The sequence below is a fragment of the Catharus ustulatus genome, chromosome 24 (genome assembly GCF_009819885.2).
Source record: "Catharus ustulatus isolate bCatUst1 chromosome 24, bCatUst1.pri.v2, whole genome shotgun sequence".
Taxonomy (NCBI): Eukaryota; Metazoa; Chordata; class Aves; order Passeriformes; family Turdidae; genus Catharus; species Catharus ustulatus.
In genome coordinates, this window is record NC_046244.1 from 6,147,211 (window position 1) to 6,169,607 (window position 22,397).

A 22,397-nucleotide genomic window follows, 5' to 3' on the forward strand; every position below is an offset into this window, starting at 1 on the left:
TTTCTTTCACCTCCAATGAAGTTATTTTAGTTGGGTGCCTTGAATGAAACAACCCTATGTGGCACTCTTGCAGGAGGATGTGTTATGCAGGACATTTTTAAGATTCACGTGGTGTAATGGTCATGAAAATCAGTTTTTGATGATGACATCTCCCACTGAACACATCTCCATGTGAAAACTGCTGGGAATCCTGGGCAAATCTCATCCAGGGTTTGAGCCAGATCCTCTGAGCCTGGCCCCACATCATTGTGCGTGAATTAAATCCTAAAATGCCTTTGCAGCAATTCAGATACAGCCTTGGCATCTGGTCAGTGTGTGTAAAGCAGTCTTGAGGAGGTTGGAATTAACACCCAGAATATTTCAGTTTGAAGTCTCTCTGAATCCATAGGTCAAGAGAAAAATGTGTTTGTGCTGGAATGGCTTTGGAGAGGGTACAGTGAGTGAGTTTAATCTGCTTAGGAAGCTGCTTTGTTTTGATGTTAAAATATTTCAAAATGCTTTCCACACTCTTCTAAGTCCTTTTTCTTTCATTTCTTCTCTGCTTTCCCCAGCCTCATGAAAAAAGTTGTGGTGTCTTCTGCAGAAATCTTGATCCTGGAATATGCTGGAGTTGAGATAAATTTTTAGGCTGAGTTGTCAGCTCAGGGTAACTTCAGTATACCCATAAAGAATAAAGGATAATGGGCTGGCAGCAGTCAGTGAGGGAAAGCTTTACCCAGAAATGATGACACTTTTGACATTTGGAGCCACTTTATTCTTTTTTATCCCAAAAGGCTGTGCTGTCCTGCCCTTGGAGCAGTGGGCATGTGGGGACACTGGGAACACCAGCCCTGTGTGGGGCTGGCTCTCTTCCAGCTGCTCTGGTGTGATGGTTTAACCACTTGAACCATGCTTGGAGTGTTCTGTGGAACTTTTTGTTCTCTGCTGTTTTTGCAAGCCCAGTTTTTGGTGTCAAGGACCTGCAGCTCTGGGCTCAGCAGGGCTGTCAGGGCAGCTCCTCACAGGAACTCTTTGCTGAGCCAGTGCTGCGGTGCAGGGAATGAACTGGCCTCTAATTTTCATGTTGCTTTTACCAGGCTACATTTTAGCTAAAAATGGAAGCTTGTGGCAATGCAGATCTTTTTTTCATGAGTAGCTTGTCTGCTTTTGTCCTTAAATGAGCTCCATCTTTAAGGTAGAATTGAAAATATCTCCGTTGCCAGGACTGCGTTCTGCGATGCTTTCAGCATCCTCAAGTAGGAACTTAACCCTTTGAAAAATAAACTCAACTTCTGTGGAAAAGTTTGCTGTTATGCTTCCTTCCTCCTCTTTCAGGCTGGTTAAAAGTGGCTTTTTTTTTGTTTTGTTTTTGTTTTTCTTTTTTTGCAGAGGGCAGATGAAATCTGCAACACCTCTCCTGCATTAATGAGGGTGCAGCACAGGACAATAATGGTGTGTGTTTTGGCCTTTGCTGTTGTGTATTCTGTGTGCTGTTAGTGTGCCAGCATAAATTTACTTGTTTACATTTCAGGTAATTCTTTCAGAATTTCATTAGATTTCATTATCTCTGTAGTGGGGACAGATTTTTTTCTTTTTTTTCCTGTCAAGACTTCTGAAAGTTGACTGGAGTTGCTCTGTTTTCAGAACTGGAAATGGTCATGTCATGTTTTTGTGTCTGGGGGGTGGAGTTCAGCCTCTGAGTGTGAGTTACTGTTCATGTCCCAAAATGTGTTGTTGTGGCAGTAACCAACAAAACTGCTTACACCGTGAGAGTTTCATAATCACAGCATTAAAATGTTTATCTATAAATGAGCTTGGGTGAGGATGATCCATATCCTAAGTAGCTTAACCTCCATACCAGACACTGAAGTGGGTTGTAAATTCTCCAGCTAGTGGTGAACTGGAAAATCAGAAACACTCATTTTATGTGAGATTTCAGTTGGAAGTGTGTGGAGTTTTAGGCTGGCTTTCTGATTTAAGGTCGTTTTGCTTTGTGCTCAAAATCCTCTCCCCTGTCCTGACTCTGAACACTGAGGGGTCCCCAGGCATCACCCCCAGCCCTGGTGTGTGACACAACCACATCCAGGTGTAGAAGTGCTTGGGGTGAACTAAAATATTGCTTTGTGCTGCCAGGGGAAAAAAAACTGATGCAAAATTCTTCTATTTTCCCCCTTGCTGCAAAGGCAGTTTGTCCAGACTGAGTGTGTGAGTTACTGGATGTGTCAATTCTTTTTGTACTTTCTGCTTTCATTTGTGATTTGAAGTTGTAACTCTGCTAGGGGAGTGGTGTGCTCTCACTTGAGCTCGTTAGTAGGAGGTTTATGTAACTTCTGATAAAATAGATGGCATGATATTTAACTGTGCTTAGCAGGCAAATGTAGCTCAGGGACAGCATTGAGCAGAAATAATTCCAGTGTGTTGAAAATGCTGATTTTGGGGAGGGGTGGCACTTTGTAGTGCAGTGAAAATTGTGTGAGTGAGACTGAATTTTCTTCTAATCCTGAATTCTCTAATAGCATGGACTTCTCTGTCACTGGGGCAGGAGAATGATCTCAGGATTGCAAGAGGTTTTTGGGAAAAATTCAAAATGAGCTTCATGACATGAGCCTGTCCTTTGGTTGTGTTACAGTTTATAAAACTGTGCCCATTTCTTCCTGAAGACAGGCAGCTGGTGAAGTTAGCTAACAGAAATAGTCTGCACTTGGAGAATAGTTGAATTTCTGTTAATTTGTTGAGAAATTGGTGCTCTTTTGTGATGATTGCATTAATTGTGGTTCTGGTGTCTTTTTTTTTTTCTTTCCAGAATTTACATGTTTGACAGCAGAAGTTGGCTTTCTACTGTAGTGAGAGAAAATGTAAGTAGAGAAAAAAAAGATGATTTTTTTTCCTAGTCCTTGAGAAACATCCTATTTTTAACAAGAAGTTAATTCAGATTTTTGACTGTTAATCTGTGCAAGCCTGAAGTAGCTGTTTTCTCCTTTAGCATGTGTATTCTTGTGTCAACAGGAAGGATTTTCAAATGGCCAGGAAACCTGCTAAATAATAGATGTTAGTGCCTGCCTCTGTCAGAGAGGGAGCTGGCAAAGCAGAGGGAGACCACAGATGAAGCTGTTTCATCTCAGTGGGGCAGGGAACTGTAATAAATAAAATGATGAGAATAGTCATTCTCTCATGAATGAAAAATTACTTCTCCACCATGTTTGACAAAAGAAGGCCAAATTTCTTTTGAGCAAAGTGGCTCTTGTCAGAATGTTCTTTTCAACGTGTCAGTGTTATTTAAACACAACCTAAAAGTTTCAGAGTTTATATTCTGTGTAATTGTAATTATTACTATTGTTCTTGGAGCAGTAAAATCTTCATTACCTTCCAGATTAACTTGAATTTCTGTGAGGAACATTGCTAATTGGCCAAGTATTTACTGAGTTAAATCTGATACTTTCAATTATTTACCTGTTTTTTCAGAAGGCAGGCAGCAAGATTTATTCCTCTGCCTTTGTCTCCCTCTGCATCCAGAGGGACCCTGAATTTTTTTCTTCAATTTTAATTTATATAAATGACAGAGAACACCTCAGATTTGTTCCACAAGCAATTTCTGAATAAAAGAAAAAACCAAGAAATGCATCTCTGCTCCTGAAAACAAAAAGACCCCTCAGCTTTTCAAAGGCAGTGTGACGTGAGCTCACTGTAACCAACAGTGAGCTGAGGATAATTCCTTTGTCATTGTGGAAATGTCCAAGCTGCTGTGCATGTTGCTAATAGGATTTGTGGTATCTGCTAGATTAGCACAGCTTCATTTAATCAGATGACCTGCTCTGGGACTGTCTGCTGGCAGCTCCTTCTTAGGGCTGGCAGGTTTGGCCTCTGTTTTTGCAAATATTTTGCTTTTCATCCATGTTGGAGAAATGGGTATTGACAGGAAAGAGGTTGAGGGAATAAATGTCAGGCAGCTTGTTCATGAGAGAAAAGGGATTTGCTAAACCTCCTTAGAAAGTTATTGTGCTTGAGTAAAATATGAACAATTTAGCTCTAAACCCTCTGTGTTACCAGGCTTTGCATCCACAGATGGGTGGGATTGTGTTAGGTTTTGGTAGTAGTAATGTCTGCTAAAAATACCTTGTGGCAAGCAAAGTTTGACCAGCAAAGGATAGAAATTCTAAATATTTGACTTAATGATAGCTGTGATTTCAAATGTGGGGTTTTTTCTTTTAATCTGTAAAGATGATTCTCAGGACAGGGAGAGAGTGGAAGACTCCACCTTTTTTTTTAATAGGAATGGTGTAAGAAAATTAAATAAAGAATTCTAAATTCTTAGTATGAAGAACACAATTCTTCATTGCTGTTACCAGCAGAGGAATTTCAGAGAGGAATAATATTTAACAGAGGAATCTGTGTTTGAATGAGTTGTGTTCAGCTCTCAAGCATCAGGCTCCAAAGGAATGTGAGGGTGTTAATGATACCTTGGTTTCAGTAACTGGATTTAATTGGATAAACAGTTTGAGCTGTGGAAAGGACACTGCAGTTGTTACAATGAAATGAGAATTTGAGTTCTTCCTCAACCTTTGAGTTTTTCTGCCACTGTTTTCTGAGCAGTGAGTGAATAATTCTTATTCTTTAAATAAGAATTAGTCCACTGGGATCCTGAGTGTATCTCCATTTGCAGGAAGCACATGGAGGTTCTGTAAAGCTTCCTGCAGTTTAAAAATGCAGTGCAAAGCTGTTGGACACACATAATTCTCCTGTTACACAGGAATAGAGCTCATGCTAGAGAAAAGCAAACCCTGAGCTGTTCCTTTGACATAAATGAAGTGATAAATCCTTTTGACACAGCTGAATTGTGAGGTTTTGTCCTATGTGCAAAGTAACAAATCAGGCAGAGTCAGTTGGTTTTGCTGTGTGGGAAACAGGAACAAAGTGACTCTGCCATGAGCACCTTGGGTCATCTGGAGGAGTGGGGAATACTGAAGTGCACAGATTGTTATCCAGCAGCAGGAGAATTACCCACAAGGTGCACTGGTCAACAGGATTAGGGGGAAATAAGCTTAGAGCAGAGACACTTAAGCACTTCAGCCCTTGGGGAGGTCTGGAGGGAGTTGGGGAAAGTGAATTTGTTATTGCTGAGGAGCTGCCTTCAGGGACACACTCCCATATTCCACACAAGGTGAGGTAAGCAGGAGTTTGGTTCCTTCCTATTTCTGCACAGCTCTGGGGATAATTTGGGAAAAAGGGGTGTGGAGCTTGAGTGACTTTTTTCCTTGAGGTTTGCTTGCTTTGGAAATGCAGTAACTTCTTTCATCATCTGCATCAAGCTTACAGATTCTTCTAGAAACCTTCCTGTAAAAGGGTTAAATGCCTTTAGAGCATGCCAGGAAATAAAAACCTATTTTATGATACTCACTTCAATATATGATCCATGTCTGTAATAGAAATAAATCTGTATAAAATTTCCCATGTATCAGAGTGAGAATAGATAAAAGCATTTCCCCCATAGGTTCTTATGATCTTACCTGATGTCCTTAGTCTTTTAAAGTTACATTTTTTTAATGCAAGCCTGGTAAGCTCTGATTTACAGAATAGCTAAAGAGGACATGGGAAGCTGGAACCCTTTTTTCCTCCCACAAATCTCATATTTCTACCATAAATTCAATTGTCTAAAACATGTATAAAAAATAGTGGAGCAGCCAAGCTGATTTGCTGTTTGTCCCATAAATTTTACAGTTTCCTTCAGAGAACTCCTATATTTTAATGCCCTTGGCTGCTGTAGGGTTGTCATTTCCTGAGTGAGGGAGTTGAGTCGTGTTGGCAGGAATTAGCACTTCCTGTTGATGTCGAAACAACAAAGAGCACAAAGAGAATGTGGAAATGTGCTTTAAACAATTCCTATGGATGGTGGCAGAAAGGCAGTTCAGAGTTTGGGGTTGCTTGGAATGCACAGGGGCTAAGTTGGGATTTGTATTCAAGATGGCAACTTAGATGGATACAAGAAAATGAATTTTCTTAATATGAATTTTTCCCTAGGATAAGGGTTCATCTCCTTAGGCCTCTCCCTGTTCCATGTAAAAAAAGCTTCATTTCATTTAAATGCAGGAGAATTCTCATAGTGCACAAATGCTGCAGAAATAAATGGCTGCTATTTTAAGGAGAACATATCTGCTCTGACTGATGTGAGATTATTCCTCCTATTGTATTTTTAAATAAAGCTGCATGTAAAATCTTCAGTAGTTCCTTGGACCTGTAGCTGGAATTCTTGGTGTCCTGAGTCTTTATTGCAGTCTCATCAGAGAATTGCTGTGACTTTGGGCAGAACACAAAAGTTTTGGAATTTCTTACTCTGAAATGGGAATGATAACATCTCTAAATTCTTTGTCTGGAGTGGTCAGTGTCTGCCTAGTAGGAAATGGTCTCATTTATTAACTCAGAGAATGGCAGAGCTGGATATGAAGGAGCAGAAGAATCTGAAAAATTGCAGTTTATTCTTGAATTAACTCCTTTGTGACAAGAGCAGTGCATTGGTGTTTCACCAGGTGTGTGAAGTGCCCAGGAGCTGCAGACATGCTCAGATCCTGCCAGATACCCACAAAGTTTGTCTGCCCTGGAGGATGAACAAAACATCTTGAGAAACAAAAGAGCATTCAGAAGAAAAGCAGGATAATGAAACACTCAGGATGGGTTTTGTCTTAGCTGGATTTTGGGCTGAGCTGAACAAGCAATCTTAAAGGGGCTTAGAGATGACCCTGGAAGCAGAAGGGAGAAGGAAGGAGACCCAGTTTCAGTGAAAGGGCCTTGAAGTTGTGTGAGGGGAGGTTTTGGGAGAGAAGCCAACTAAAATTCCTTTTCTAAGACACTGTGGGTTTCAGAGAAGAGGAAAAAATGGTAAATGATGCTGTGACAAGAGCTGGCATCTGTTCCTGGAGGTTTTCAGTTTGGAATAACTACTATGGAGAGAGCTTCAGCCTAAGTCTGGCTATGGGGGATAGAAATATTTAGGGTATATTAAAGTCTAAACTATTTTGCAGCTTCTTTGAACAGTTATATTTGTTCTGCTGCTCTAATTTACCTTGACAGTATGTTCTCTGTTATTGTGACTGCATAAAAATTTGGAAGTTATCCTCATCTTTCTCCTTGGGAAGGGCTTTAAGAGGAAAACAAACCCCACATGCCTGCAAAGATAAATAAGCTGATTAAATCTTAACAGAATAATATGTAAAGCTGCTAGCAAAGCATTTCCTTTATTTAATAGTAAAGGGTCAATTCTAGCTAATAAAAATGTTCTAAAATCACGCTATCAGTGTTAATTTATAAACTCCAGGTGTTCTGTGTAGTATTTGAAATTGGAGCCAATTATCTTGTTCTGCAATAAAAGAGAAAATTCATCAGCATGTTTCTTCATCTTCTATTGCTATCAAGCTGCAGAGATTTTACAGCAAAAAGTTTACAATCTTTTTCATAACCTTGATGTTGCAGAGATTTCTTACAGCATTTTGCAGGTGCTTGTGTCAATGTAAATCCTTTTTCTTTGCTGGGACAATTCCTTACTCTGGTCTGAAGAGCTGCAGGGAGATTCTGACTTCGTGTCTAAAATTGGTGTTACCTGCTTACTCACTCTGGGGCAACTTGAATTTATACAAAAATGAATCAGAAACACTCTTAGGAAAAAAGGGGGGAAAAGTAGGAGGCCTGGAGGAGATAAAAGTCCAAATTATATTTTATTTCCTATGGTTGGAAGCAAATCCCATCCATTTGTGACAACACCTTATGCCGAGGAGATTTCAGCCACATTTTCACCTGCATTCTTGTGTTGGTAAATCAATCTGCCTTTTATTTTTTCAAGCTTGAAGTGATTGAAAGGACTTGTAATTTCAAACTGCCTTCTAATTCTACTGCTTCTGACCTGTCTTTCAGATTTCTGGTTGTTTCAGAGGTGGCAGTGGAGCACACCTTTAGCACAGGAAAATGAGCGAGCTTGACCAGTTACGCCAGGAAGCCGAGCAACTGAAAAACCAAATCAGAGTATGTATCAGTGTGTCCTGAGGACAGAAATGATGCCTTAAATGTTCCCCCAATGTCAGAGTTAATGCAGGAATGGCAAGCACATATTATGACTGCTTTAGAAAATGACTTTTTGGTCTTTTATATTGTTTGGGAAATAATAGTTCCAGAAGCGATGCACAAAATTGGTGGTGGAAATGAATGTTGACTGAAGTTTGTCTGAGCTGGAATATAACTAAAGTTAAAAAAAACTGCTTAAAATAAGGTCAGTGATAAAGTTTGTCAGAGTTTAGTCCAGTAAGTTCTTAAAAACCTCTGAGGCTGGAGGCTGCACAGCCTCTGGGCAAGCAGTTCCACTGCTTGAGTGTCTTTGTAGTGAAAGTCATGTTGACTTCCTCCCAAAAAAAGAAGAAATTTCAAAGTTCAATGCACAATGTGTGTTGACAGCAGGCAGTGTATTATGGTAATGCTGCTGTTGGGATGGCTCCTCTCTGGGTGACAAGCAGAAATATTTTCTGAACCTGGGGTTCAGGGAGCTTAATCAACTTGGTAAAACAAAGAAAAAAATATACAGGACTCCATCCAATTTCTCTAATTTCCTTCTCTTGCAGGATGCTAGGAAAGCATGTGCAGATGCCACCCTGGCTCAGGTAAGAATTCCAGAGTTGAACAGGAATTAAGAAAATTGTCTCCTTTACAAAAAGAAAATGCTGTGTAAGAAGGTGAATGCAAGTGAATCTGGTTTTGCCTCCTGTAGCATATTTTTTTTTATTTTGCCTTTGGGTGTTTTTTTCCAGAAATAAGTACATGTTTGTCCAGTTCCTGAGAGCAGTGGCCTTGAGCAGTGATTTCTTTGGGTGACTCAGGGCACATTTCTGCTGCTTAATGGAAAATAATGCTCAGCCCTGGAGCTGGGAGCAGTGCTGTTGTTACCCTGATAATCAGAACCATAAGGCCTGCTGAGGTTAAACTGCTTCAATGTCTGCCACATTTATCTGTGCAGGAGGAGAAAACTCAGCTCAAAGGTCTGAAATCCTAGAAGTCTAAGAAGATATGACCTAAACAAAAACGATTTCTGGGAGTGTTTATAAATGCAATAAGCTGCTTGGGTTGTGTGGTAAAGACCTGCTGCTAAACATGACACAACTTGTGAATGGGCAGTTTAAAAATCAGTCACTATTGAGAATGTGGGGTTGGGAGAACTCTGTATGAGATGTTGCTTGTGAGCAGTGAAGGGAAAAACTCAAGTGTTGGCATTTTGGTGTTTCAGATCACAGCCAATATCGACCCAGTGGGGAGAATCCAGATGCGCACTAGGAGAACACTCCGGGGACACCTGGCCAAAATTTATGCAATGCACTGGGGGACTGATTCCAGGTGGGTGCACAGCTGGCTCATGTGGCTTCACTGCTACAAAGTTCAATGCACAAACCTTGGGACCACATGGAATTAATAATTCTGGGAGAGCTTGGACAACTGAGAGGAGTCAGACATTGAATGTGACAGTTTTCTTCCATGTTTCTGTAATCCAAGTCTGCATTTGCTGCCTAAATCCCAGTCCTTGTCTACTTGCCTGAAAAATACAGTAGTGATACCACATGAACTGTGGAAATAGTGTAGATGCCATTATCAGTTGTCTGTTTTTTTTCCTTTTGTTCCTTTCCTGTTAACTACTGATTCATTTAAAGAGAAACTAAATGCCACTGGTATCAGCTGCTTTCATTCTCTTTTCTTTCCAATGTTCATCACAAAGGTGTTCCTTGGCTGCCCACAATGATTGTGTTTCCCTCCTGTTTCCTCCCTAGGCTTCTAGTTAGTGCCTCCCAGGATGGCAAACTTATAATTTGGGACAGCTATACTACAAACAAGGTAAGACCAGCTGCTCCCTTGCTGTGTGATTCAGTTGTGAATGCATCAGAAGGAAGTGTTGCCCATCATCATTTTGGCTCTATTGCTTTCCCAGTCCTAAATCCAAATTGTGAATTCTCCAGAGCAATCAAGTTGGGTATGAAAAGTGCAACAGTGTGAAAATGTGCACCACAAATGGAGAACAAGGAAAGACTTCTTTCTGAAGAATATTTTGATTTGTTTTGGTGCTGCAGAAAAGTGATTACCAGAGAGCAGGCAGTGATGAGCATCTGCACCAGAAGGGGCAGAGATTTCAGCACAGCCAGATGAGTTTGTCTGCAGTGAGGTCCTGAAAGACCTGACATGTTCTAATGAGTCATCACTTCGTGGCTGCAATCACATGAGGCACTTCAGGACTACTTTTACTTTCATTTGACAGTGGTTGGTATTTACTGATCATGGCCACTGTTGCAGGGCTGGCAACAATTCCCAGGTAGCCCCTTGTGGCTGAGTTGACAGAGCTGCTGGAGTCTCATGCAGTTAACTGGCTTTATTCCAAATAAATTTTCCTAACTTAGCTCCTCACAGCATTAAAATCGATGGTACCAGTGCACTGGAGCAAATGGCATCACTTTACTAAAAAGTTAATATAATATGGTTTCCAAATTTAAAATAAATCCTCTCCTTTTTACCTTCATCCTCATCCCTTGACCCCAGCCTGCAGGTAAATGTCATCTAAATTACTGTGACTGCTGTAGGATGGTGAAATCATCCCATGATTTCTGCACTGGTTATCTTCAATTCTTACATCAATGCTAATTAATCCATGCAATATTCTTTTGGCAGTACTGGAAGTAACACAGTGCTGTCATCAATTTGATCTTTGCCTAATGATAAAATAAAATGGCTCAAAGTGAATATTCTAAATAGTTCCTTGGTTAGAAGACTTCTAAAAATTAACTGGTTGTGGTGTTAGGACAGGGTTGGGGTTTTTTTAACTGCACTTTGCTGCAGGATCATTGATTCCTGGCTGTTGCTCTGCTTCTAATGAGGTTTTTCCTTAAGAAATTCAGGCACATTGTTAATATTGCATGAAATATCACCTTATGTCTAAGGGCACCTTTCCTAAAGACTTCATGAGCAAATTTAAGGGATGAATATAATGAGTTAACAACACAGAACAGGTTTAGCTTCCATAATTATCTAAAAAAAGTTCTTTGAGCACAGGATGACAAGAAACATGGGGTAGTTATTTAAATGTGAAGCTTGATTGCTTGCAGTGGGTTTCCAAAGAAGGATTTAAATGGCAGTGGAAGCAGCGATTTCCTTGTTCATTCACAGCATCTAAGCCTGGAATTGGCAGTTTTGCTGACTCTGCTTGGAAGTCAATATTTTCCTGAACCTATAATAAACCAATAGTAATCAGAGCACTGAAATGAAGTCATTCACTTTGAACCAAAATTGCTGATGGAACTGGATTCAGGAAGAGCAAATCTGAGGTTTTGTGACGTCACTACTTGTTCTGACAAGCTTCGTGTGCAAGTTACCCTCAAAATAGTTTGATACTCAAACAGCTGTGAAAAACACATTTTACTGTTTTGGTAAAATTTAAAAAGATTTAATAAAAAGATAATAGGAGACACACATAAAGTAAAGGGTTAAAATGGCCGGGTGCTTGGGCTGCTTTGGGAACACCTCTTTAAATACACTTTACAATACATTAACTTGTTGCATATTTATAGTTTTTTATGCTTAATAAAAAGTTATGAGAACTGTGTAGCATGTCCACTTCTTGGGTTTGCTTTTTTAGAGCCTGTGTGTTTCGTGGCTTGTGGTTTTAATCTTCTTATTATTTTTTAATTTGGGTGGTGATTTTGGCTTTTTGCAGCCGGTGAGTGTTGATAATTGTCGTGTCAGCTGCAGGGTCTTAATTACACCTTTATGGGCTGTTACTTTAACTAGGCAGGGAGTTTTAGCATACTATCTTTAAAAACTTATTAGAAGAAAAGAAAAAAAACCTATTCATACAGAAAAGCTATTTTAGCATTATCCATACAGCATTTATCCCAATAGTTGCGAAAAACCAATAATATTTTATGCACTTATAGCACAGCTGCTTTATTCTTCTCTACCAAAACCACCATGCCTGCCTTGAGCCACAGGTGGAAAAGCTCCTTTTGGTGCATCACTGAGTGCAGTTTTTGCAGCTGCAGTGCATCCCTGTGTGTGTTTCAGGTGCATGCGATTCCCCTGCGCTCCTCCTGGGTCATGACTTGCGCGTACGCTCCCTCTGGCAATTACGTGGCTTGTGGTGGGCTCGACAACATCTGCTCCATTTATAACTTGAAAACTCGTGAAGGGAATGTCCGTGTCAGCCGTGAGCTCGCTGGCCACACAGGTGAGTGCTTAAAAAGAAAAAAAAAATCCTCTAAATATCATTTCCCAGTAATGATTTACAGTAATTTCATGATTATAAGCTGCCCCATTTTAACTAAAATTTTGGTCCGAACCCGAAGTGCGGCTTATAATCAGGTGTGGCTTATATATGGACAAAGAAGGAAAAGTTGCTGTTTTAGTTTGGAGGACAGGTGTCTGCTGAGAAAGGCAGGAGCTTCTCTTTGAAATGATGTAAACCCCCTCCCTCCAAATTATTATCATTTTGAAATCAAGGGGCTTTCAGGCAAGGATCTGGGAATTAGGAATAACAGTTCTTTACTAGGGAAATTAAAATAGAAATACAGCACTACAAAGAACAAACCCCAAACCCTGACACAGTCAGAGTACAGCCTGACACCCGTCAGGCAGGCAGGGTGTTGGCAGCAGTCCCATCCCATGGTGGCTGCATCCTCCTGCAGTGACAGATGTGGCTCAGTTGGAGCAGTGCTCCTGTACAAGGTGCAGTTTCCCTCCGGAGCTCCAGTGGTGATGTGGAGCAATCCCATTTCCCTCTGGAGTCCAGTGGAGAAAGGGGCTCCCTTAGTGTCCCAAAACCTCTGTTTTTATCTTGGTAAGAAATGTTGGGCTCTTCCCCCTGGCTGGAACAACTCCCAATGGGATGCAGTAATTTTATCAGTGCCACAGTGGGACTCAATGGCCATGAGCAGAAAATGACTGGCTGGAGGAAGGATGGGCTGTGAAAAGATAAAGAACAATGCCCTGCCTGGTTTCAATGGATGCCCATTAGCAGAATATCTCCCAGGGAGATCAGGATCACTGCCCCACCCTCAACAGATGATGATAGAACAGACACCTTTGATCACACTCTGTATTGTAACCCAAGACACCTGGAAGTGCGGCTTATAATAATGAAATTACTGTACTTCTTTCCTCAGGCAGGACCTTAGCTGCAGTCTGCTTGGTTTTAAATGTTTCTAAGCAGTTTTTCTGCTGTAAAATGGAACAAAAACTTACAGCTGGGAGTTGATGTTTTCAGGTTTTCATGTTTTCTGCTGTAGTTTGATTTCTGTGCTTTGTGAAATGGAGGTGCTTGGCAGGCAGGCTCATTCTGTAATCAGAGTGGTTCCACTGATGGTTTGGCAGATGGGATTTCAGGGAAAAAGATGCTTCAGAGCATTCATATGAAGTTCTTTGATGCTGCTGTTGGGGAACATGCAATGTCCCCACTCAGGTCTTTGTACTGGCCAGGAGTGCAGTTCATTTATCCTCAGTGCTTGTTTGATACAGGTGAGGTCCAGCATTTGTTGCTGCTGGATCCACTCTTACAAAGTTGAGTGTGTGCAGTGCAGGCTCACTGGACTCCTGCCCAGCTTGGCCAGTGCATTCCACACTTTTGTCCCCCTTCCTCTGGTTGGGTCAAGGTGGTCTCTAAAGAACCAAACCACATTTTGTCCTAAACATTGCAGATTCCTTTACAAAAATCATCTGTTGCATTTTAGGCTTTTAGTGTTTCTTGCTGCAGCTTCAGGAGAGGAAGCAAGCAGCTTATCAACAATCCAGTTTGTCTTTGAAGGATAATCTCTGACCTTATTTGTGCACCTTTTATTCTGTTTGCAGGCTACTTGTCCTGCTGTCGTTTCCTGGATGATAATCAGATCGTCACCAGCTCTGGCGACACCACTTGGTAAGCTGGGACAGGGGGACAGCGCTGTCAGGAAGGGCTTTTCTAATCCATTCTGTGTCCTTCACAAACTTCCTCATCACCCACAAAACTCTGGTGATACTGCTCATTTGCCAGTTTTTGCAGAGTGACAGTTTTGGTAATTCCAACTCTGAGCTTTGGCTGTTTCCTTGTGCCCATGTTTTAAAGAGCCTGACCTAATTCTGTGTTAAGATGTTATGGGAATGTTTTCTTAATGTGACTATTTGGCTTTCAGAAATAACTGTATTAGACTAATGATTTTCTTCAAAACTCTTCTTGTATTCAGTATTTATTACTTACAGAGTCATGTTTGGATATTTCTAATACAGAATGTAGTTAATGTTCTTACTCAGAAGAGCTCCTGGAAAATATTCTCCAGTAACAATAGCTGGGTTTTTTGAGGAGAATGTAGGTGTGTATCTTCATAAATACTGGCTTCTGAACTAAAAAAGGCCTCCATCTTTTTTTCATGGATTTTTCTATTATATCTATTGCTTAAAAGCACTGCAGTTCTCCCAGGCAGCAAAGGCTGTCTAATAAATACCTGTCCTACACAATGCCAGTCTGAGTGCCTGTGTATTAGTCCACTGATTCTGAGCAGCTATGGAATATGTATGGGATTGAAACCAGAAATGTTTCTCAGTATGTGTTGGTGTTTAGAGAAGCCAAAAAACTATAATGAAATGAGGGGGTTTGTAGAAATGGTGCTCTTTGTAAGAGAATCCATCTTCAGGAGTTCTGTAGTAATTCTGCAGCTGTCCTTGACAGCACCTCAGTTCAGCCAAGCCTCAAAAGACTTTATCAAATACAGGCATCTCTTGTTTGCCTGGTTTGAACCTGCTGCTGATGGCTCTGGTTTGCTGAGAAATTAGAGAAATTAAAAATCCTGGCTTGCTGAAGGGTTTAGACCTCTTCTTAAGGAGGTTGATAATGTTCTTTCATCCTTTTAAACTCTTAATTATCACTGTAGTAGTGATTTGGCTGACTTGCAACTTAAAGATCAGACATAATTCACAAAGTTACTCATCCTCTGTGAGTTTACAAAGATGAGAAATGCTGGCTCAGCTTTTGCTGTAGCCTTACCACTGCTGCTTCAAATGAAGCTGTGGTAGTGCTGGATATCAGCCATGGCAGGGAACTTTGGGATGAGCAGCCCTCAGTGCCAGTCATCAGTTTTTTCCAGTGGTTTTCAGTGTAAAACCCCCCAATGTTTTAAAATTAAGGATAGCTTTAAGGTCTTCTGTGCACAATTAATCTGCAACAGTCAAATAGTTCAACCAGAAATGTTTATTTCAACGTTAATACTTGGAGTTTTACTTCAGCAGTGATAAACCTTCTGAAGGAGCACGAACGTGTTGATTTTTGCCTTTTTATTGTTTCCAGTGCTCTCTGGGACATAGAAACTGGTCAGCAGACAACCACATTTACTGGGCACACTGGAGATGTGATGAGCTTGTCCCTTGCCCCTGATGCCCGGTGTTTTGTTTCTGGTGCCTGCGATGCCTCTGCCAAACTGTGGGATGTTAGAGAAGGAATGTGCCGGCAAACCTTCACCGGCCACGAGTCAGACATCAACGCCATCTGTGTATGTAGCTGCTCCCTTTGCATCCTCTCTTTCTCTGCTCTCAGCTCTTCAGCATGATGAAGGGTTTGCAGGGTGTTTTTAAGAAATACAGCACTACAAAGAACAAACCCTGACACAGTCAGAGTACAACCTGACGCCCGTCAGTCAGGCAGGGTGTTGGCAGCAGTCCCATCCCATGGTGGCTGCATCCTCCTGCAGTGACAGATGTGGCTCAGCTGGAGCAGTGCTCCTGTACAAGGTGCAGTTTCCCTCCGGAGCTCCAGTGGTGATGTGGAGCAATCCCGTTTCCCTCTGGAGTCCAGTGGAGAAAGGGGCTCCCTTAGTGTCCCAAACCCTCTGTTTTTATCTTGGTAAGAAATGTTGGGCTCTTCCCCCTGGCTGGAGCAACTCCCAATGGGATGCAGTAATTTTATCAGTGCCACAGTGGGACTCAATGGCCATGAGCAGAAAATGACTGGCTGGAGGAAGGATGGGTTGTGAAAAGATAAAGAACAATGCCCTGCCTGGTTTATAAAACATGGCCATGAACAGGAGATATCTCCTTTGGAAATAAAGAACACTGCCCCAGCTGGTTTCAATGGATGCCCATTAGCAGAATATCTCCCACAGAGATCAGGATCACTGCCCCACCTGGTCTCAACAGATGGTGATAGAACAGACACCCTTTATCACACTCTGTATTGTAATGTGCGGCTTATAATCAGGTGCGGCTTATAATGGTGAAATTACTGTACCTGAAACTGATGGTGAATGCAAACAGGGTGTCAGTTCATTAATTTCTTCACTGGGTTTGCCCATATCCCACTGTAGAGAGGTGCAGCCTCTTTTGCTGTTCTCTGCTGTGATGCAGAGCGATCAAATCTAAACCATTTGTGTTTGTTTGGTTTTTTTCCTCCTCCATGAAGTTCTTCCCCAATGGCAACGCCTTTGCCACGGGCTCGGACGATGCCACGTGCCGGCTCTTCGACCTGCGGGCTGACCAGGAGCTCATGGTGTATTCCCATGACAACATCATCTGTGGCATCACCTCTGTAGCATTTTCCAAGAGCGGCCGCCTGCTCCTAGCTGGCTACGATGACTTCAACTGCAACGTGTGGGACACGCTGAAAGCCGATAGAGCAGGTGAGGAAATGGCTTTGAATGTTGCAAATATGGGATGTTTGATTGGGGTCCCTGCTCCTGGAGGGGTGCAGGGTGACAAAGTGGGACCAGCCACAGGTTGGACTTAGTGGCCTTTTGCAACCTGTGCTGCTGTGATTTTGGATGTGGGAGTTGAGTCTGTCAGATGTCAGCACTCGCTGTCTCAATCTCAGAACTCTGAAAACTCCTTTGGGCTGCCCAATGATGCACAAATCCATTGGAATCCTGCTTGAGAACAGGAAGATTGCCATTAAAAACAAGGGCTTGGGGTGGAGGGATATTCTTTTTTAGACTTTATGGCTTTGTTTATGCATTAACTATTCAAAGCAATTCAACATTAATGTTGGTATTTATACCCAAGAATTTTTTTCCTGCTATTAGTAGCAGTAGTTGTAGAGACAACCAGCAAAACAGCAGAGGCTGTGGAGTTTATCTTTTGAGGAAACAAACATAAAACTCATGGTCCAAAGATGAAGAGAATTTAACTTCAGTTCTTTAAAATGAAAACTTTTGTTGAAAACAGGTGCAAATTAGGCCACAAATGTTTCATTACTCCCATCAGAATAGGAGATGAGAAAAATATTCTGCATATTGAAATGTTCCAAGGCTTCAGATTGCCAGGCAGATTTGGCACTTCTGATATCAAACACTTCTGTATCTTCTGATATTGGCACTTCTGTGTTAAACACCTTTGTGGTTGTGTGTTCAGCACAAGTATTTAAGACTTCTTGGTGCTGATTTTGTTTTACCAAATTGCAGCATTTCCTATTGCTGGTGGGAGAATGAGGAGAGTCCTGTGAGCACTCTCATTCATGTAGAAAGATTAATTTCGAGTCCATCAAGAATATCTTGGCTCAGTGCTGTGGACTGGAAAGCTTGAACATAATTAGGTTTTCTTTTTGCCTCCTTGAAGCTGTTAAATTAAAGGGGATAGAGGAAAATGTTGTCTCCCTTAATTTTTCTGCTTAGTGTCTCAATTCTTTCTTTTAATGGTGCTATAATTGAATTGTATTAGATCTCCATATTGACAAATAGATTGTATGGAGGAGTCTGTCTTGTGAATGTAGTAAGAGAAAATTAGATGAAAAATGCTTTAGAGTTCATAACATAACAGTTTGACTTCTGGTTTTAAAAGAAAATTTTTTACAAATGTAAAAATTTAATAAAATTTAACTGATCCTTATCACTGTGGTGAGGAACAGAAGCTGTGCAGTGCATGTTTGTAGTGACATTGGCAGAATCTTCAGGAATGTCACTTCACACCTCATGGGAGACCAGTGTAATATGGGGAATGTAGAAGGAAAATTTTGGATTAATGCATTTACTGAATTAGAACCCAGCTCTGAGTCTGGGCTTGTAGAACCAAAAGCATTTCAACATTCCAGCTGGGTTTGTTCAGGATTTTTGACTCTAGAGCTATTCCAGAGGTGCTGTGGTGTAGCTTGAACAGACAGGAAATGACCAAACAATGGAATTTTTGTTCCATTTCTCATCCCTAGGTGTCCTTGCTGGTCACGACAACCGTGTCAGCTGCTTAGGTGTGACTGATGATGGCATGGCAGTGGCAACAGGGTCATGGGACAGCTTCCTCAAGATCTGGAACTGAGCTAGGTGAGTACCCAGCTCACTTGGGCTGCTCCACGATGCTTTTTGCCTTTTGCCTGTTACTGGGTGCTGAACATCCAGTGAGGAGCACACCTGAGCACTTGGGGGGTTAGATGATCATTATTTTAATGTATGCATTGATCATCCAGTGAGGAGAGCACTTGGGGGGTTTAGATGATCAGAATTTTATTGTGTGCACTGATCATTCAGTGAAGAGAGCACTTGGGGGGGGTTTAGATGATCATAATTTTAATGTATGCATTGATCATTCAGTGAGGAGCACACCTGAGCACTTTAGGGGGGTTTAGATGATCATTATTTTATGTGTGCACTGATCATCCAGTGAGGAGCACACCTGAGCACTTGGGGGAGGTTTAGGTGATCATAATTTTAATGTATGGACTGATCATCCAGTGAGGAGAGCACTTGGGGTGGGGTTAAATGATCATTATTTTATTATATCCATTGATAATTCAGTGAGGAGCACACCTAAGCACTTGGGTGGGGTTTAGATGATCGTTATTTTAATGTATGCATTGATCATTCAGTGAGGAGCACACCTGAGCACTTTGGGGGGGTTAGCTGATCATAATTTTAATGTATCCATTGATCACTCAGAGGAGCACACCTGAGCACTTGGGGGAGGTTTAGGTGATCATGATTTTAATGTATGGACTGATCATCCAGTGAGGAGAGCACTTGGGGTGGGGTTAGATGATCATTATTTTAATATATCCATTGATCATTCAGAGAGGAGCACACCTGAGCACTTGGGTGGGATTTAGATGATCATAATTTTATGTGTGCACTGATCATTCAGTGAGGAGAGCACTTGGGGGAGGTTTAGATGATCATTATTTTCATGCATGCACTGACATTTTTCTGGTGGCCAGTTTTTGACTGCTGTACTTCTCTGTGTGGGTTTTTGAGTAAATAAATAAATAAATAAATAAATACATGTCCTTGGGGAAGGGAGGGATGATGCCTGCACGTGTCAGTGGTGGGGACAGCAGAGGTGTCACCTGTTGGCAGTTTCTCACAGTGCCACTCTCAGCAGATGTTTCTGTGTGCCAGAAGAGCAGCGGACTCCACGACTGGAAGAAGTTTCCAACGGTTGAAAATTAAAAACGATAGCATATCCAATCCAACCATACTAACTTGGACCCCCATCCTCCCCAACTTCAAAGGGCAAGATCTTTTCCGTCTCCTGTTGCTGAAATGAAGAGCACAATTACCTTTCCAAGAAGAATTTCTGTGTTGTAAGCAAAATGAAATTGTGCATTCCTTTTGGGACCATTTTTTTTGTCTTGAGAATTTAAAAAACAAATGAAACACTATCATAAAAAGCATGACCAGAAAATAAACTTGAGCATAATTGTGAAACAGTTAGCTTTCACTGTAGTTTCCAAGTTGAAGTTAAGGACTTTATCTCACACACTTGCAAATTTTAAAGTCATGTTTGTAGCAGGATTTTTTTCAAGTTTCCTTTTTAAATACATTTCCTTATGTATTTAATTGAGCAAAACAAGGGAGTCCTAGCCCAGAGCACCTGGGGGTTGTTAACGCTGTAAATTTAGTCCCTAATTTTTTTTATTTTTATTTTCTAGTATCACAGATAATTGTTGCACAAAACTTGGCATATATAGGATAATGTTAAGCAGTAAGGTAACCAAGCACATGCTGTAAAAGGTAATGAATGCTTGTTTAAAGAATCCTTTCACCTTTTATGGATTACAAATGCAATCCTTGGTCCCTCCTGCCCCCCCTTTTTCACCACACTGATTTTTTTAATCTGTTTTGGTTTGTCCACTTGGAAGGGCAGTTTATATATCCTAACACTATCCTATAAGTCTCAACAACCAGGAATCTCTGTTTTCAAAAGAGACCTATCCTACACTTGGGTATTGAGTCAATTCTTTGTGTATGAAATGATGTACAAATCAATGTTTTGAAAATAATGATCTTGAACTTTCTAAGTTAAACAGAAAAAACAAAAACCTTTTTTGATTGTTTGCCATATTGGGTGGGTTTACTCTTAGAATCGCATGCTGTAGAAATGCTAAAAAGTGCATATTGGACTAAGTCCTTAGATGTTTTTTCTTTGAAGAAAATAACCTGTTTAAAAACTGTAACCATTGTCGCTGTATTCATTTATTGTTGCTACTCTGTGCATAAATCTATGAAGAACTCCAGTACAAAGCTATGCACGTTTTGGAGTAGCGTGATAAGTCACCTTTTTCTTTTTTTTTTTTTTTTTTTATTTTTAAAAAAAAAAAAGAAAAAAAAGAAACAGCCTGTTCAAACAATCGCTGTCAAAGATTCTGGGGTGTGGGAGGAGGGAACCTAGACCATCTTCTTTATAAATCAGTTCCTCACAGCCAGTTCCTCTTGCAGGATGAGTCCTTTGCATCTGATCAGAGTCATTTTTGTAATGAGCAGGTTTTCCTGGCTTTCTTTTCAAATAAAATGTTAAAAGCAGCAGTGTTTGGACAGCAGATTGTTCTTTCCTATCTTCTCACTGTATCCAGAAATGCTCCTTCCTAGCAGCAGTAGTAGCTTTTCTCCATTTTGTTTTTTCTGCAACATTCTGTACAAAAATGTGCTGTAATTGTGCGTTAGGCCTGGATTTGGCATAAAAGATGAGTTCCCTCTTACTCTCTTTCATGAAACTACTCTGTAGAGCTTTCTCCACGCCCTGTATCCCTCTTCACCTTTTGTATTTAATTTTAAAGTCAGTGTACTTCAAGAAAGCTGGATGCAAGATAGATACTATATTAAAATGTAATGTTATTTAAGATGTAATAAAGCAGTTTGACATGAGTTTGGACTGATCTGTTTTGCAGCTTATTGTTCAACATGCAGAACATCTTCTGAGTTGTGAAATAAGAACACAGGAGGAGAGAATGCTGTCCCCAGAGAAATGGTTTGGTGATTTTTTAAATGGTTAATGGTCAATTATTGTACAGAGTATGCACTTAACTCCCACTTCAAAGTTTCATGAGGTGCACATCCCAAAAATGCTTTGTGCTGTAGGAGTGGAGCACCTGAAGTAGGAAATCAAAGCAAAATGCTGAGTAACTTCTTTTCAAACTTTTGTGTCCTTTAATAGGCAAAGAACTGAGTGGAACATCTTTGTGTTCCTGCCATGAGAGGATCTGGCCACAGCAACCCTGTTGGCTCTGTTAGATTGACAGGGTAAGAATTTTTCATTCTCAGTCTCCATGAGGCAGAATTTTATCTAAAATAATTTTTAAAAAAATTATTTTATACCCAGAGAAGCAGTTTGCAGAAGTGAGTTGTTAAACAGCAGTTGGTTCAACAGTTTGGTATTGGTTGACTTGAGGGTTTTGTGGTTTTAGTGGATCAAGTCCCATCTCTTGTTCTGATCAAACAAAAGTGGATTTCCCCTCATTTCACATCAACCAAGAGAAATTCCAAATCCATGGCTTGGGCTCTTACCAAACATGAAAATTTTCAGCCTCAATGGAGAGGTTTTTAAAAACTGGGAGTGTGGAAATCTGGTGGTGACATTACTTAACCAGCACCATGACCAAACTGAGCACTGGGATTTTGGGCTGCAGGAGACTGGTAAGTAACTCATGGTTAAATGCTTAAATTTGGCAATTCAGATTTAGTGTTTTCCAACTCCAAATGCTGTAGCTGTGGGGTCTCCACTCCTGTGGAACATTTTTATTCCAAAGGATGTTTCATATGTGACTCTGTCTGGTCTGTAATAAAATCAATGATCTGTCTTACCTTCCTTAATCTCAATCCATGTGTGAAATTTCCGTGTGCTGCCTGTGCTGGCAATAAAACACCTGCCAAGACAGTGACTTGTGGCAGGAGGCTGATGTGCAGCCCTTTGGGATTTATTTGAAATGCAAACAATTCCAGTTGCCTCTTACTACTCTTATTTTCATGTTAAATATGAAATTTGATTTGATTTAAACAGCTGTAACTGTGTGTTGGGTTATTCAGAAATGGGTGTGCAAAGGGAGCAGCTCTGAACTCTTGAGTCTGGGCCAAAACTCTCTTTTATTAATCAAAATTTTTAATATAATCTTACCTACAAGCTCCTCTTGTGGGTTTTGAAAAGATTCTGAGTTGGAGATAGTTGTGGGATGTGGTTCCAAAGAGCAGCTTCCCCCAGCTGCT

General features: G+C 40.8%; 1 protein-coding gene across 7 annotated transcripts in view; it reads left to right on the forward strand.

Moving 5' to 3' along the window:
* GNB1 (G protein subunit beta 1) overlaps window positions 1-21,062 on the forward strand; it is a 37,300-nt gene extending 16,238 nt beyond the window's left edge. For 4 of the 7 annotated variants that reach the window (XM_033079812.2, XM_033079810.2, XM_033079808.1 and 1 more), the window contains exons 2-12: window positions 2,783-2,834; window positions 7,879-7,986; window positions 8,577-8,615; window positions 9,236-9,342; window positions 9,771-9,834; window positions 12,049-12,211; window positions 13,828-13,894; window positions 15,296-15,497; window positions 16,403-16,619; window positions 18,137-18,248; window positions 19,300-21,062. In XM_033079812.2, coding sequence (XP_032935703.1) covers window positions 7,930-7,986; window positions 8,577-8,615; window positions 9,236-9,342; window positions 9,771-9,834; window positions 12,049-12,211; window positions 13,828-13,894; window positions 15,296-15,497; window positions 16,403-16,619; window positions 18,137-18,243 — 1,023 coding nt within the window. In that variant the 5' untranslated portion in view covers window positions 2,783-2,834; window positions 7,879-7,929 and the 3' untranslated portion in view covers window positions 18,244-18,248; window positions 19,300-21,062. Of the gene's footprint in view, window positions 1-1,368; window positions 1,511-2,782; window positions 2,835-7,878; window positions 7,987-8,576; window positions 8,616-9,235; window positions 9,343-9,770; window positions 9,835-12,048; window positions 12,212-13,827; window positions 13,895-15,295; window positions 15,498-16,402; window positions 16,620-18,136; window positions 18,249-19,296 lie in introns of those variants that run through there. The other 3 variants (XM_033079811.2, XM_033079813.2, XM_033079814.2) reach the window with 3 other exon arrangements.
* The last annotated feature ends 1,335 nt before the right edge of the window (window positions 21,063-22,397 follow it).